Genomic DNA, 17,502 nt, shown 5'->3' on the forward strand with positions numbered 1-17,502 from the left:
GGGAAGGGAAGCCAGCTGGAGGGCGCGCAGCTGCGGAGCCGGAGACGGGCTGAGCAGAACTCCGCCGAGGTTAGAGGCACAAGGTTAGTGGCCCCAGCGCCTCCCCGCCCGCCCGCTGCGCGCGCTAACATCTTTGGAGAGGAGTCCTGGGAAGGCGAGGCGCCATCTCTCATCCCCGCCGGTCGTGTCTGCCCTGCTTAAGCGGGGCCACCCTCCTGCCAAACCTCCCGGCTGCGGCGCTCGCCCAAGCCTTGGCACGCGGAGGAACAGCTGTCTTCGTCCCAGGAGACTTTTCTAATCTGGAGCCTTGGTTTCAGATATCCAAAAGGGAACTGTTTCTGAAGCTAGGATTGTTTTCGGACCACACACACACACACACACACACACACACACCCTACCTGCACATGCTGCTTCTCCTTGGTTTTTACAGGTTGTGACCACAATCCAGAATTCCTATCTGCTTCCGCTGAAACTGAGAACAATTGTTGAAGTAACTAAACAGGCTGCACGACTTTACCTTGTGGGAGGAAGATTGTGTCTGAGGCTAAAACAATCAGGCGCTGGGGTGGGGGGGAGGAGGACGGGGTGGGGGGTGCGGGGGGGGGGGAGCCCTTCCAAGTACCCTAGCCTGTACTTAACGCAAAACAATTCTTGCACATTAGTTTGTAGTAGTTTTTCTTGTATATTGCCAGGACGAAATAGCGGAGGAAGATAGATTGTGAAGGACGTGATTCTACATCTGCATGGGTTTCATAGAAACTTACCTACTTAAACTTATCTGCACGTGATGCAGACAACACACAAACTTAAATCTAGGGAAAGACGGAGTTATTGATAGATAGTGTCGCAGAAATTACAATCTGACCGGGCTCTGATTTGAGAATTAAGATTTGACTGTTCCAGAGCTTCCACCAGGCAGGGGTAAAAGACCCCTTCCTGCCCTGGAGGGTAGAGGCGCAGGACTAACCCCTTGGGCAACTCAGTTTTCTCTCCCTGTTCTCCAACGCACAGAGGCAAGGAGCAGTCAGTTGCTGTGCTGAATGTTCCCTCTGATTCTTGCAGCAGGCACCAGTGGAGTTTTATACCTGCTAGCACTGAATCAGAATGACTCATATGAAACTTGGGTTCCGGAACAGAGTACTTGCAAAGTGCCTTATGAGGCACTGCCTCCATGTAGGTGGGATATACCTCTCAGAGCAGTCACATTTTTTCCCTCCTTTCCTTTTTAAACAGGCAGGAATTCTGACGCTCTCAAGAGACCCTGCTCTGCCAGCTTGGCTCAACTGCCCCTACGATGTGGACCCTGCTCCTTCAGGTCGGGGCTGGAGTTTTAAAATAAAATGGATGATTTGACGTTACTTGATCTTCTGGAGTGCCCTGTGTGTTTTGAAAAGCTCGACGTCACAGCCAAAGTCCTTCCTTGCCAGCACACCTTCTGCAAACCATGTCTACAGAGGATTTTCAAGGCCCACAAGGAGCTGAGGTGTCCAGAATGCAGGACCCTGGTGTTTTGCAGCATCGAGGCGCTGCCGGCCAACCTGCTGCTGGTGCGTCTTCTGGATGGCGTGCGTTCAGGGCAGACCTCCGGGAGAGTGGGCTCCTTCCGCAGGCTGGGCGTGCTAACCTCACAGGACGGCAGAAAAAGCAGGACCAGCCCCAGAGGTCTGCAGGCCAGCCCTTTCCGGCCTGTGCCCAGTATCAGAATCCACATGGACGGGGTAAGAAAGATCTTAATTGTTAATATCATGTCCACTTGGAGGTTGTGTGTGTATATACGGAGCCAGGGATAGTCCTCTCTTAGTGACATTTGGAATGCCACCATTAATTCCCTAGAGATAAGTTTCCGTGAACAATTATCATTTTGCTGAGACCTGAAGGAATCCAGAACCTACCTAATCCATCTGAAAATTCCTTAAAACTTTCAAAGTTTTCTAAATTCTCCTTACTTCTTGTTTACAGCTATCAGAATAAGGAACCCCTTTTAGATTATATTTTGGGCCTTTCACTTCTGCCGCTGTGAGTCCAAACCTGTGCATGAGAAATGCCTAGAGGGTGAGAAAAAGAGAGAAAACAAATCCAACTGCTGGTTGTTTTTGAGATCTCTAAAAAGTTTCCAAATGTCAGATATTGTTTGAATTTTACCCAAATCTGTCTTCCCATTCCTAGTCATAAAGCTCTATTATGACATTGCTCATTCATAATCTGTTTGAAGCTATCAAGATACTTGACACCCCAGATCATTTGAGAGCGAAGGGTCTATGTGGGTGGACTGACTGATAGCGAAGATTGGGCTGTGAAATTCAACAGATGTGTGTAGAAGCCCTGCAGATGTGTCTCACTTTACAAAACGAATAAAACACGCAAAAAATACGCGTCAGGGGCTGCAACAGAAAAACAACAGACCCTGTGAAACCACAGAGGAGATTACCCAATAATGCTTTTTGTGTCTAGATAATGCAAATTCCTTTGTCCAGCTCTGCAAACACACCCCAAGAACCTTATCTGACCTGGCAGTGAGCCTTGTTGTGGGATGCTATGTAAGGGAATGTCTCAAGAGAAGGACATGGTCCTTGTGGGTCCAGAAGGATTATTTGCACTGTCACCCCTGGAGTCAGTGTGCCAAAGTGGACACAGAGGCTGTGGCTTAGATTGTTGGCATGCTTAGAAAATCAAAGCTGCATTCCTTGAAGTCTTGCCTAAAACAAGCTTTAATACTGGAAGGAGGGTCCCAAAACTGCTCTGACAAATAGTAGTGTGTTGCGGGGGTGTGCACAGGACTTCCTCACATAGGAGAAGAGCTTATACATTTGGAACAATTTTCTGAAATTTTCCTTCCAAAAGCTTAGCCCTTCTCCAGTTCACTGTACCTTTAAGCCACACATGTGGTAGGGGTGTATGTGAACATTCAAAAATGAGAGCAGGGAGAAGCTGGACTTTGTTGTGATTTCTTCACAGCAGATTTTATTGCTGTTGTGTGTGTGTGTGTGTGTATGTGAACACATTCCAGAAAAGGGCTTGGCACTCCTCTTTAAGTCTCCATTAGCCCTGGTCTAGTCATCAATCAGAATCTAGAGGCCTGCAAAGGCAAAGTGGGGGAGGGGAGCAAACTTTTCTCAAACATGCCTTGTTCATAGAGAAAAAGGCTCTATCTCTGGGTCTGCAAATCTCCCCTTGAATTCCTAAGGTCCAGCAACCTGTCCCTCCCCCTCCTTGCAAAAGAGTGTCAATACTCACTAAGGACAAGTTGCCAGACTGGGAGGAAGCAAGTCCCTTATCAACTTCACATACTTTCTTCAGGTTTTCATCTTTTTGTGTGTGGCTGTGTTGCTAAGAAATGGTAGCAATGAGTAGGTGCACAGCTCTCAGGATTCACAGGGCCCTTCTGGCACAGGGGATTAAGACGAGAGCTGATTATACATAAGAGAAAGCCATCAAGATACGGGATGTCCTTGGCACTGTTCTGCAGGGACTTGTAACCTCAGACTAAGGTGCCAGTGCCCTCCAAGCCACTCTGGACCAAGGCCTGTCATAAGGCTGAAACAGAACCAAGCCTTGAAGGGCTCTTGCTTCGGGCAGGACCTAGTTAGTAAAGATGTCCTGTGAAAGGGCAGAGCTGGCAGCCTCCCCACCACCCTGGTTTCCTTCGTTCTCTGAGCTGCTCTCTCTTGAACTGCTCATCTTATCCCTTTTGCCTCTCTCAGTAAGGACATGAGCAAACCCATTCCTAAACATAAATGTGGCTCTGCAACCTGTCGGACTCCCAGAAATATAACTATCTTTCCTGTGAGTGTGAAAGCAACCATGTATCCTTCCGTTAAGAGAACTGAAAAGTTCCTGGATGCCACCCTCTGCTTCGAGTCACAGGATTGGACTTGTAACCTCAGTCAAATTCTCCTGAGTTACTCGCCCCCTTTGCCTCAGTTAACCCAACCTAGTCAACAGCTAGCAATACTTGCTGCACACCTTCCTCCAGGATAGTATGAAAATTATCTTTGCAACATACTGTATCACCTTAGAGAACATTGGCTGAGTAGATGCAAAGCATCATCATTAACATTAATTTAACCTTGCTGTAAGTCTTTGGGCAAGCCGCTTAAGTTTCTGGGTCTCAATTTAAAATTCTGTAAAATGGGAAAATGTATGGTAAAAACAGAGAGCCACTGTGAAGCTTAACTAATTAGTGTTTGCAAAGCACTTTGAGAGACTTAGATGAAAGGCGTTTGGATGATCATTATCATAGTAAATATTATTATTGACTGTTTATTGTGCCCTGCGTGCATAAAACATTCTACAAAACACAGAAGGAGTGATAACCTTTGCAGGAGAGTGTAACAGGTATTATTATTAAACTTGAGTCTATGATGAGTCCAGGCCAGGATAATACTAAGTATAAAGTTCGCCCCTAAGAGGGCATAAATAACCTGTTGTCACAGGGTACCATTTGGTAAAATATCTCTTTCAAAAGACTCACCAATGAACTGGCACTCTGAACAAAGTCATTTAACATTTTATGCATGAGCTTTTTAAACCCAATGTCTGTTCTGCTCACCTAGGCTCATCTGAAAAACAAGCTCATCAAGATCTTTTTGTTGGCTCAAAGAGTTCTGATGCATCCTGTGCCAGCCAGAATGCTAGGGTGGAACCAATAGAGTCACACCTCATGGTGCCAGCCCAAGAGAGAGAAAAAAATGGCCCATTGTGCCTACATGTCTAAATCCCTCCTAAGCTGATTGTGTAAAAAGAAAACTTGAGAAATGGCTGCAGGTTTTTACAGCATGCAATTATTTCAAACCAACAAGTAAGATCAACAGGCAGTGGAGGACCCTCATAGGGCTAATCCCACCAGTTCTTATTCCTCCCCATAAGATAGTCGAGCCAGAAGAACTTTGCAAACCTTCGAAAAGATTATGAGTTCCTGAATAGCTGATCGCTTTTCCTCCTCACTCTGTTACACTTTAATAACACTTGCGAATTAGGACAGGCAGTAAAGCAGAGAAGTTAAGAATTTACAGGCTTAGGTTTGAGAAATGTCAAAATTCAAATTCTGATTCTTCCCCTCCATGGTTGTATGCTTTAGGTGTGTCACTTAAGCTTCTGGGCCTCCAATTCTCCGTCTGTAAATTGAAGATAATAGTAGTACCTACCTCAGAGGGTTGTTTGAAGAAGAAATGAGATGATTCACGTCCATTAGTTCTTAGTGCATCCATTTGCTCATATTAAGTGTTCAATAAATGTGAGCTGTGATTGAGATGGAAATTACTCAACACTTTCTACTCTGCGTTACAGTCCTTCCTTCACCCTTCATTAATCAAGCACCACCCAAGATGATCCTTGGCACTCTGATTTCTGGCTTGTTTCATTTACCCCCGAATGATCTGTGGCCATATTTCAGATAAGTGATTCTGCCCAGAATGCCCTGACTTTGCAGCTTTACTTCCAGAACCCTTCAGGTGCTATGAGTGGATTCTAGGAGAAAACTCCCTAACTCACTCACTTCCTCAAATATCCAGTTCAGGGGAAAACCATACAAAGGGCAAGACTAAAGCCTTTCCTCACATCACTGATTCTTCATAAACTTTCTGTCTTTTCTTTTCCTCTGCCTCTCACTTTATTTCCCAACACAAATGTTACCTCCCTGGGTCTTGCAGGGCTGGACATTCTCCCTAATTGTTAAGAATCGTGCCAATCACACACATTCCTGTCTTACTCACCCCATATCAGCGAGAACACACCTGCCACCACCAGCACACAGACCAGGTGGCTTTGTCCTAGAAACTTTTTCAGCTGGTGTTGCAAGCAACTGGGGAGAGAAAATGAGGTCAGAAAGCACTTTAGCAAACTGAGTCTGGGTAGTCACCAGAAGGTGGGCAAACCCCTTTTCTGGGTCGCAAATGAGTTCAGAGATAAAGCTGTAACACAGAGTCGTTTTTTCGCTAAATTTGCAAGGGGATTAAAATCATCCCAGGCCCCTGAAAACAGCAGGCAGGTGCCACCTGGGACAGCAAAGACCATATGTGGCAGGTGGAAAAAGACAGATAGGTAGAGGCTGAGGTGAAAAGTCAGAAGACCAGATGAATCTCCAGCTTCACACACATATGCAAACGTTTTTGAAAACCATATGGCCCCAATTGGCACTGCCAGTCTCTCAATGCACCACTTTCCTATTACAATCCCCTCCCTTTTATTGCTAACTGTAAATGTTAAGTAGGAAATTATAGTCAAATGAAGATGAATTTGCGATGGGGTTCGATCATCTGTTAGCTGTGAGGCCTTAAGCAAATCACTTAACTTTCTGATCCTCAGTTTCCATATTTGTAAAATGAAGATAATAATTAGACATATATACATATATATAAAGGCTATTTTGAAGTTAAAAGGAGATAATGTACATAAAGAACTTAGTGCAAGTGCCCAGTCATAATAGGCACTAATAAATGTTATCAACAGAAAATAACACGAGATTAATGAGTGTCCAGCCCAATGGCACACGCCTGTAATCCCAGCAGCTCTGGAGGCTGGGGAAGGAGGATTGCAAGTTCGAAGCCAGCCTCAGCAACGGTGAGGCGCTAAGCAACTCAGTGAGACTCTGTCTCTAAAATACTAAAAAAAGGGGCTGGAGATGTGGCTCAGTGGTTGAGTGCCCCTGAGTTCAATCCCCGGTACCCCCCTCAAAAAAAAAATAGTAATGAGAGGAGAAAGTCTGCTGCCATTGGTATTTTTGCTGCCTGCGTGCATGCGCACGCACACATTCACACACATATATTCAGGGGTCCCCATTAAAAAATTAAATACAACAGTGGTTGTCCAGGGTTATGTGTTGGCGGAGGATCTGTTCCCAACAGCAGCATGAGGGAGTTCTATGGGTGATGAAACTGTTCTGCATCCTAACTATGGTCTAGGTAAATGAATCTGTATATGTATTAAGAGTCAAAGTAAGATACAAAAAAAAAATTTTTTTTCTATGATAACTTGAAAAATAATATTAAGAAAAGGGAAAAAAAACAAAAACAAAAAAAAACCTTGTACATTTCTTCTGGTCCCTGCCTGATTTTCACCTGGCCTCCTCTGATTTCTTTTCATCTCCATGTTCATTGGGCCCTTGCAGTTTCTGGGAAGGAAGTTGTCACCATTTAGATGATCAAGGTAATTCTTTCAGGAGGGCTCCTCCCTGTTTTAGTAAGCCAAATAGTCTATTACCTGCTTCGGTTTTCTCATTGGTTAAAGGTGTCTGGCCAAACACGACAGCTCACTCCCTGTGGAATGGCCTAGGTACTGAGGCAGATGGGTGGGGCACAAGGTTTTCCTTACTCAACCTCAATTATCCGCCACGTGCACTGGAGGCATGTCACCTAAGAGATTAGCCAGTGCATGGTTCTGTGTTGTTTTCCTTTCCTCTTAGGAAAGGTTGCCTGCCCACATGTCCCTTCATACTAGAAAGAGATTTTGGAGAGAGGGAAAGTGAGTGCTCAGCCCATGACTCGTGAAGAGCATCCTCATGGACCCATTCCAGGTGCCCTCACCTTGGCTTTGGTTACACAGCTCAAGTACAACTCTATTCAATTACTTATCTCTTTCTTTCCCATTCTTTTTATTTATGCTTATACCTCAGACCAGCCTTTCATAATGTGCATTCTAAAAATCCTGAGTGGATGTTTCACAAAGTTCCAGGGTCAAATAAACCAGAAATTAAAAGAAAGCTAAATATTTGTTTTTCAAAATGTTTCAGGACTTTTTAATATTCAGCATGCTCTCTCTCCAATGCATTGGAACTCTCTAAGTGGGAGATGAAGAAAAAAATTTCTTAAACTTCAATGATGTTGGCATCCCTCTCTCCTCTCTTTTGTTAGTACTTTAATAATTGTCCATGGAACAAAATTTGGGAAATGCTGTCTCAGACTTCATATGCTCAGTGATAATATCAAAAGATATTTTTAGACTCTTAAACTCACTATCACCATCTTCTGCCATGTTTATTTAGTTCCTACCAGTTTCTAGCTATAGGTACTACAAGAATCTACCCAGCAAAGGTAAGATATCACCTTCCCTGGGGCTGACTGTCCAATCCAGACTAGTTGATAAACCAGCTAGTTAGTCAGTACCAGAAGTACTAATAGTGATTGTAAGAGATTATCTATTATAAGTTGTATAGTCTGTTTAGTATAGTTCTTAGGGGGAAAGGAAACACTACCGAGTTAGATACCCACTCTAAGATACATCCAATCTTAGAAGTATTGAGATGTGAAAAAACAATTGTGTCTTACTTATAAAAAGGCTACACATACTGCCTCATTCCCTGCATATAAAATTCTAGAAAAGGCAAAACTAGAAACTACAGTGACAGGTGGATAATGGACATGGTTTTTGTGGTAGCAAGTAGATTTGTCATACTTCAACAAACCATACACTTAAAATGGGTGCATTTTTGTATATAAAATTATAACTCAACAAATTCAATTAAGACAAAAAAGTCTTAGATTCCAGAAATTTTGATATGTGAGAGTGTTACATAATGAGCTGGCTCAGTTTGAGGGAAATGAAGCTTGGTCAGTAAAAATTTTTTTAAAAAAATATATATTGTAAGGGTTGGGAAGGATGTGGAGAAGGGATTGAAGGGCAGGGTCTATTCTGGACATGTGGGTGCTAGATGAGACAGGGCAGAGCAGGGTATGCTGAATTAGAATGGAAGTTAGAGACGATTGAGAAAGAAACAGATGGAGAAGAGACAGGGTGACTGGATATCTGCCTTCTTATCAGGGTGACTAGATAACATGAGGAAGATCCATGTCAGTCACTCTCTGTTTCTCCAAAGTTTCTCCAACTACCATCAGGCCAAACTGGTTACATGACATCTTGAAGCCTATCAGCTGTATCTACAGCAACTTGGTGGATTAAGTGCAGCCAAATGAGGTATCTCTGCTCCAAGTGTGTGACTGAGCTTCCCAGGTAACAGAAGAGAAGCCTCCATGTTATTGGCAGGCAGAGCCATGAAGTGGTCAGGTTGCCCCATAACCTAGGGTATATGCCAGAGCATCCAAAGGAAGAGGCGGACACAGGCAAGGAAAGTCAAGGCAGGCCCTTCCCCACCAGCAGCTTCCTGCATTTGGGGTCTACATTAGCCCCCAGTGTCACAGTGCTCCGGAACACTGCTCAGAAGGGAGAGTTCTCAACAAATTGTCCCTCAATGCCTGCTGTGTGGCAGGAATGGTCTAGAAAGCTCATATCAGGGAGGCTCCTGGTCTCAGTGATTGTAAGATATTGTAAGACTTCAGGATTCAAAAAGTAGCCGAGTTCATTTTAGATCTCTGTGGTTTCTTCCGTCTTTTTCCAGGCACCAATTTATCTTTTATCTTTCAAAACTGTGCTCAGAGCACCTAGCCCACATTAGGAATCCCAAAACAGGTCCTAAATGGAAGAGTAAAGAAATAAAGACATCCAAGACTGTGATAGACTTTATGGAATCATGGAATAGCTCCTGGCGGGTGCAAAAATGAGACTGTCATCAATCAAGCCATTACAGAGCTATGTGGGCAATGAGCAGCACAGTACATTAGGCAGAGAGTGTGTGGAAACTGAAATACTTTTGATGTGAATCACCTCATTAACTACCTTTTTGGGTGACAAACGTCACTCTCTGGAAAACACAGTGGGTCAGGTTCAAAAATCACTGAGTTCATGAATTGCTAACAGAATGTAGGAAATACCATTCTGTATATGGCTGAACTCCTGTGTCATACACCACAAATTCCATGTGCTGCGTTGATCTTAAGAGGAACATCTTGTCATGAGTTAATTGACAGCTAGTCACAGGGAAACCTAAAAATCTAAAAGAATTTGTCACCGAGTTATGAGCTGAACTAATCTGGCTCCTCCTTTGAGGGGAAGGCAGCATTTTAGGTAGGTACACAATATCTGTTCTTCTCATGCTGCCAAGACTTTATCATATATTCAGCAATTAACTTTTTATTGTGGTAAATTACCCAGTATAAAATCTACCATTTTAGCCTTTTCTAAGTTATAGTTTAGTGTCATTAAATACATTCACCTGGTTGTGCAACCATCATCCTATCCACCTGCAGAACTTGTTCATCTTTCCAAGTTCAAATTCTCAACCAATACCTCTCCATTCTCCTCAGCACCTGGTATATATGTATATTCTTTCTCAATAAGTGGATTAGGTGCTTTAGTATCACTTTAAAATATGTATTCTAATTTTCTGCTTCTTTTGATTAGACTTCCAATGAGATAAGTAAGCAAGATAACATAAAGATTCAGAAGAAAGGCTCAGTATGTATGTGTATTGGCTGTATACTTCTGGGTAACTTACCTAGTGATGCTGTCATTGATATAAAATGGAAATAGTGTCAAATATGGTGGCACATGCCATAATCCCAGCTACTCAGGAATCTGAGGCAGGAGGAATGCAAGTTCAAGGTCAGTCTGGGAAAGTTAGCTAGACTCTGTCTCAAAATAAAGGGCTGGGGATATAACTCAGTGTAGGTGCCTGCCTAGCATGTGCAAGGCCCTGGGTTCAGTCCTCAGTGCCTCCCCCCCCACACACACACATACACAGAAGAAATAGTAAGGCTCACACAGGATTATTAGGAGGATTTAATGAAATGATATCTCTAAAGTGTTTAGCACAAGGCCTGGCACCAAATTAGCTCCTAGTAAGGTTAACTATCAGCTTATACTCATCCAGGTAGGTTTGTCTTTTAAAGTGCTATCACACTTACCACATTTGGCTGCTATGTCCCTGTGCTGTAGGCATGGATATAATAATAACCATGGCATTATTTGAAGCATAAATTAATTCTCATAGGAATTATCTTGCACAAGGCCTGATACATAAGCTCAGTGATGATAAATGTAGGCATGATTTTTAGTATTTCCCAAGTCTCATTCATTCAAAAGATATGTACAGGATGCCTTTGATGAATAAAGCCTTTTGCTCAGGCTCCAGTAGAAAATAAAAGTAAGTGAGACATGATCCTTGTTCTCAAAAAAGCTCATTGCTTTTTGAGAAAGATAGCCATGTAAACTAATCATCATGATGCAGTTAATAAATGTTAAAAATATTTACAGTGTGTTGACAGCACAGTGGAAGGACTGGTCCACTCTACCAATAGAGCAGATGTACAGAAGGACTGACTTACTGTGTGTCATTTACTGGGCTAACTACTTCTACCTACAGACTCATTTAACTCTAGGTGCAGAGCACTGTGATGAGTGCCACTGGTATCTCTACAGGTCAGAGGTGTATTCTCAATCAGTGTCAATATTGATAAAATAGGAGAATACGATTACAGATCAAATTTTAGCAGCCCTGTATTTGTGGGAGCAGTCAGTGAGGTTATTGAGGTTGCATTTAAAAAAAAATACACATGGTCTGCTTCCTAATCATCTAGACATTAATAGAAACTCATGATGCTGAGGACTGCAAACCTACAAATACACTGAGAGACATGCACATTTCCAGGCTTTGGAAAATGTGCCTTTGGGGTGCCATGCATATGCACAGCATGCAAGGTCAAAAGACAGAGGTGGGAGAACTTGGATCATTTGTTGATACCCTTACCTGAAAGGCTAATAGGAAAACTTCAGTCTGCAGACAGGGGAAATAAAACAAATAATGCCGAGGTACTTGAAACAGGCCACCTGAGCTGAGGGCATTAGCCAAACTGCCAGTGTTAGGGAAGATAAAAATAGATCATCTCCCTTATCAAGAAACTGCTCCAGGTAGCTGACAGCAACCCATTCCCAAGTCTTGGGATGGCCTCCGTTCCTCTGGAAGACAGATATCATATTCCCGATCAGCCTTAGATTCCTCCTCGGGTTCCCAGGAGCCTGGTGCTACCCTCCAGTCTCTGCAGTACGTTGTCAGGTCGCACAGTACCATCTGTTCCTGTCTCTTCCTCCTGGAATATACTCTCCATGAATAAGGAGCAGTCCTGTCCTCTCTACTTAGTACAGTGTCTGAAATGCAACTAGCACCAAGTATTTAATTATCGAGTGTCTAATGTTTGCCATATTGCAAGAAACTGCAGCCAGTTCACCAACTTCAAGGCTGAAGGGTTCCTCGTGTCTTCCCCTGAGGCCAGAGGAAAAGAGGTGTGTGGGCCATTTCGTCCCCGGGATCCTTACCCGCCTCTGTCTTGCAGATAAGGGTGTTTTTTTGACTTAAGGCCCGGTGTGTTAGGAATGGCATGCTGGTGCTTGCAGGGGATTCAGAAGTAATTGGGAGGTGAAAACAGAAGTCAAACCAGAATGGTGCCAGACTGCAAGGAGAACTCCGACCGGCTGGCAGGCCGAAGGCGCCTGTGACCAGGCCGCCCTGGGTGTTGCAGAATTAAGAATGATATCGCCGCACACATAAAAGTATTTTAATTGGTTGCCAAGGCAATGTGAAAGAATCACTGAGCACAGAGCAGGAATAGAACTCTGCAGGGCTGTGTTCATGAAGGGTGTTTATCTAACAAGCTGCCTGTGTATGAGAAAGGAAAGGTGACAGTAAATCTTATTTGGAACTTTTGCTTAATAAACAGGAATGACAGAGAAATGGAAGGGCAAAGGAGAAAACTTCCTTTCCCCACTTTGGAGAAGCAAAAGAGGTAAATCCAGATTCCAAATATTTCTGTTGAAAATTCCCATGAATGAAAGAAATCCAAGTAGATTGGCTACATGCTTAAAGGAAGGAAGGATAAGATGAGAGAGAATTATAAGGGGACAGCAGTGTTCTCTTCCACTTGAAAGATTATAAAAAGGAGGCTATCTTTTAACAGAAAAAAAAAAGTATTTTTTTTAATCACTTACTTCCCTTTGCATTAGGAAGAAAAAAATTTACAACTAACACATTTCTTTTTATTGCCTTGTTTTTGTATTCCGGAGCCTTTAAAAGATGAGTATTTTTTTTTTCACAACCATTAAACTTTGTGGTTGAGACATGTCCTGGCTTCCCTACTGTCCTCCATTCTGGTTGCTCTCCCAAGACCTGAAGAATCGAGCAAACCTAGTCCAATGGAGTGCTTATTCTGATACTTGGGCGAGGAGGGAGGAACCAGGAAAAGAAGGAAGCCAGAAAGGAGGTGGATGTAGTTGTTAATCATCACCTGAATAACTACTACTATCACGTAGCACATACCCTGTGCCAGGCACTGTGAAAAATAAACATGTTTTCCTTTAATCCTCCCAACGATCCTTGGAGGTCTGTGGTACTTTCCCATTCTACAGATGAGAAAACTGCTCAGAAGAGGCAGAGTCAGGACTTGAACCAGAGCTTGCCTGAATCCAAGGACTGGGCTCTGACCAGATCAGTCCAGGTGATCACAAGCAGTGTGGTGTTTTCCTGGAACTCTGTGGAGCCCTGTGCTATCTGCCATTGCTGGTTGGTTCCTGTTGCTACCCACATTGCCATTCTAATGTTGTTGATAAGCTTCGGAGCATGATTTCATCTCAGCAAATCCAGCTCAGTGTTAATGATACCTATGTCTTAATTAGGTGTAGCTTGGTCAGAAGGCCAAGTATTTCAGATGTAAAAATTTATACAGAGGAAGACAAGACATGGGGAAACTGAGTAAAAGGGTCAAGAAGGGGAAAGACAGAAAAGATACACGAAAGATCTAGACTTAGGAACAAAAACCAGAGCGGAAGGAAGGAGAACAGAGAAGGAAGCCAATCAGGGGGGGAAAAATTGTGCAAGGAAGGGATATTTGGGGGAGATATTTTATCAGGAGCTATGACAAGCTCTGGTCCAGAAATGGTCTGCTTTTCCTGAGATATAAACAGAACAAAATATTTATGTTCCATTCCTATGGAAACCTGTCATCTGGATAGGCAAAATGGTTCATTTTAGGTGTGGAAGAGTCTGAAATCCTGTCTAACTGAAAACTAACATTGTGACATGAAGTGTATCTTAATGCTTAATAAATCTTAGCAATTACTACAGTTACAGGAAAAAAGTCTCAAATTCTCTGAGTCTCAAGTTTCCATCCCATATGTAAAATTTGTCCTCTTCATGTTTTATGGAATGTGCAGAGGATACCAAAGTATTTGCATTTATGTTTTTTTAAAAAAAAATGTAAATTTAACGGTTATCAGAAAAATTATTCCTACTTTTGAGCCATTACCATTTTCAAGGGCTGCAAAAACCAAGAGGAACACCTTCTTACAGATAAGAAAACTGAGGTTCAGGAGAAGTGGGTAGCTTGGCCAGAGCTACCCACATGAACCGGGGCCAAGCCTATGTTCTTGACCACCACATTATGTAGATTCATCTTGCAACACATTTTCTCTTTTGCAAAGAATATGCATAGCCCAGATCTTTTTTACTTAATGTGGCATTAAGTAAAAAATGTGTGAATTTCTCTTAAGTCATGTAAATAGTTTAAATTTCAGCACTCCAAAACGCATGGAACAAAACACACATGCAGGTATTGTGTGAGTCTTCCAATTCCTTCATATTCTAGAATCTTGTGTCTGAAAGAGAATTTGAATGTCCTCGAAGTGAGCCAATTCCTGCCCAAAACCTGAATCCTCTCTTGAACTTCCCAGAGGGAGACCCATACAGCAGTGCATTTATATCTCCAGGATCTGGCCACACTCTCTTTCCTCTAATATTGAATAGCAATATTAGAACCCTCTTCCTGACACTGAGCCACACAAAACACATCTGCCCCCCCCTTTGATGGGAATTTACAACTTGTTAAAGGCAAGTCAAGATGGCTACATCTATTTTAGTATCTTAGTTAATCTTGTTTTCTCTATGCTGAAGTATTTCACTAGGTTCCCTAAATGATCTAGTTTTAAGACTACTTAACTCAAGGAGCAAGATTGTGGAATAGTTAAAAGTAGGAACTCTAAAGTCAGAATTGGTGGTTTCAGATCCCTTGTTAGCCATATACCTTTGGGTAAGTCAGTTAATCTCCCTGACCCTCAATAACATATAACCTACCACATACATTGGTTCTGAGGACTAACTGTCCTACTCCAGGACTGACCCATAAGTGCATTATCATGTGTTAATGTCTTGTTATTATTTAGTAGTATCATTGCCACTCTCTGCATAGGTATCTCTCTTTTCCATTCAGAGCACCTAGTCCAAGGCCCAGTTGCTTTCTTTTTAAACCACTCACAAATAAGCCTAATAGGACCTTGTCCCTTAAAGCATCTGAAGTACTCCATGCTGGGATTTCAGGTCTCCCCAGAAAAAAGTTTCATACTCCTAAGAGAATCTTTCTTGGGACCCTTTCCCTGTCAAGAGCCTCTAGCCATAAGAAACCTTGCTAAAAACAACAACGTTACTCTTGGAAGGATTATAGGGGAAAATATCTTTTCTTCTTTATGTTCTAGAGAGTACACTTTACATTCCGTTTATGCATGCAGGCTACCAGGATAAACTAAAGTCAGTGAAAGAAAGAAATTCTGCATTTCAAGGATAAGAACCACTGCCATTCACTCATTACACAAATTTTTTTATTAAGTTCCCACTATGCACTAGACACCAGGATACAACCATAAACAAGGTAGATACATAATGTACACTGTATTGGGATAAATAAAAAGAACAAAAACATCCGAGGGCTTAGTTCCCCCAGAAGCAGACCCTGAGAAGAGAATGGAACACACATAGATAATCTGAGGACATTTAGGGCAGAGGGAACAACATATAGGGAAGAGAGCGTGGTCAATAAAGATGTCTTCTGAAGCCAGCTACCACAGCGGGAACTGAAACTGTGGTTAAGTGTCTGTTGAATAAACTATACACAAAAGTATAAAATGGAGAGCAAAGAGAAGATCTCCGATCAGGGCAGTCAAAGAAAGTCTCTCTTAGGGAAGCATTTATGCTGATACCTGAAGGATGAGCCGAAGTAGCCCTGAGAAGAAGAGAGAATTGAGTTCCAGCGAGGGAAAACATTTTGAGCCTCTTTCCCGAGGGTGGTTTCCAGAGAGTTCCAGTTCCAGAAACTAGGGGAAGACCCGAATGGCTGAGAGTTATCAGCAGTGAGGTTAATAGCTGCAGAGGAGGGACCAAGAAGCCATGGTAACTAGATGGGGTTAGATCCTAGAGGCAACAAGAAGGATTAAACCATGGAGTGACCTCACCTGATTTTCAGTCCAAAATATCACTTTGGCTCCTGAAAATGAATTTGGGGAGACCAAGAATAGAAGTAGAAGATGAATTCTGGTCTTCTGGATGAGTTGGCCTGGACTAAGATAGCAGCAGTGACGGGGAGGAGTACACGGATTTAACAGTAAATTTGGAAACAGAAACAGCAGAACTCCCTGCAAGTTGAACTCTTTACATATTATTAACCTTACTGAAAACTCAACATGTTAAGCAATTCCATTTATCTCTCAAAGCCTCTTTATGAGGCACATACTCTTATCTTCATCCCCATTTTACAGTTAAGAAGACAGGGGCTCGGAAAGATCAACTTGCTCTAGGTCATATGGAGAGAGCAAGAGAAGCTGGATTTGGACAAAGCTGATGTTCAAAGGCACCATACTGTCGTGTTAAAATTAAGCAAGGTGGGAATCCACCTAACGTCTCCCTCTCTGTGCACTTCACCGTTCACTTCAGTACTGTTCCTCTATAGAATGTCATCAGGCAGAGGGGAAACCACAGGAGTTAAAACTGAAAATCTATGTTTGAATTCAGCTTTCACTTACTGGCTGTCACTGGAGCTCTGAGAGCCTCAATTTCCTCCTTACTAAATCATATCATCTACTTACCACGAAGTGGAACCCTGTAAGGCTGAATCACTAGGATAGTCCAGTTGACCCAGCCCACCTCTCTGGCTGCCGCCAGCTGGAAGCAGAATTCAAACTCCTAGGGGAGTTTGTGCAGGAAGCTTGACTCTGGAGATCTAGGTACAGGTTTCTCTCCAGTGAGAACTCATAGCAGCAAATTCTTCCCATGACTCTGCCTGAGGCCTGGCAGAATCTGGGCTGGGTATTAGATCAAAGGAAGTCCTAAATCAAACTCATTGCAAACTTTCTTTTAAAATGCCACCTGATAAGGAATCATAAAACACAGGTGCTGAGAGCTGAAAAGCAACATAAAAAAAAAATTTTTTAAACCATCTGGTCCAATGTCTCATTGTACAAATATGCAATATAAGGCTTAATAAAAAGAATGGACTTGCCAAGGTCATACAGTTTGCCAATGAATATAAGCAAGGACCAAACTCCAGGTTTCCAGACTCTCAGTCCAAGCATTTTGTATTATACCAAGCTTCCCTGCCTCTTGCCCCAGCCATTGTAATTAGTTTGCCAGGCTTGGGTCAGAGGACTCAAGGTCAGATTGCAGCCTAAAGAATCATATTTGAACATGAACATATCCAGATTATGTATAGTGTTCTGCAACTGGCCCTGCTTAGGGCACTTTAGACCTCTGGTGCTCAGCTGCAATTTGGTGTGAAAAGCAAATAAACGTTTACATGCACTTACAATTTATGCCAATTTTGAGCCTCAAAAGGCAGTTTCCCAGAACTCCAGGAAAAGGAC

The 17,502-nt window shown here is 42.8% G+C and overlaps 1 protein-coding gene across 2 annotated transcripts in view; it reads left to right on the plus strand.

The window, feature by feature from the left end:
• Sh3rf2 (SH3 domain containing ring finger 2) overlaps positions 1 to 17,502 on the plus strand; it is a 134,071-nt gene continuing 116,569 nt past the window's right edge. The window contains exons 1-2 of one of the 2 annotated variants that reach the window (XM_026384473.2): positions 1 to 83; positions 1,234 to 1,718. In XM_026384473.2, coding sequence (XP_026240258.2) covers positions 1,341 to 1,718 — 378 coding nt within the window. In that variant the 5' untranslated portion in view covers positions 1 to 83; positions 1,234 to 1,340. Of the gene's footprint in view, positions 84 to 430; positions 491 to 1,233; positions 1,719 to 17,502 lie in introns of those variants that run through there. The other variant, XM_026384474.2, reaches the window with a different exon arrangement.

Source organism: Urocitellus parryii, chromosome 1 (assembly GCF_045843805.1).
Source record: "Urocitellus parryii isolate mUroPar1 chromosome 1, mUroPar1.hap1, whole genome shotgun sequence".
NCBI classification, from domain to species: Eukaryota; Metazoa; Chordata; class Mammalia; order Rodentia; family Sciuridae; genus Urocitellus; species Urocitellus parryii.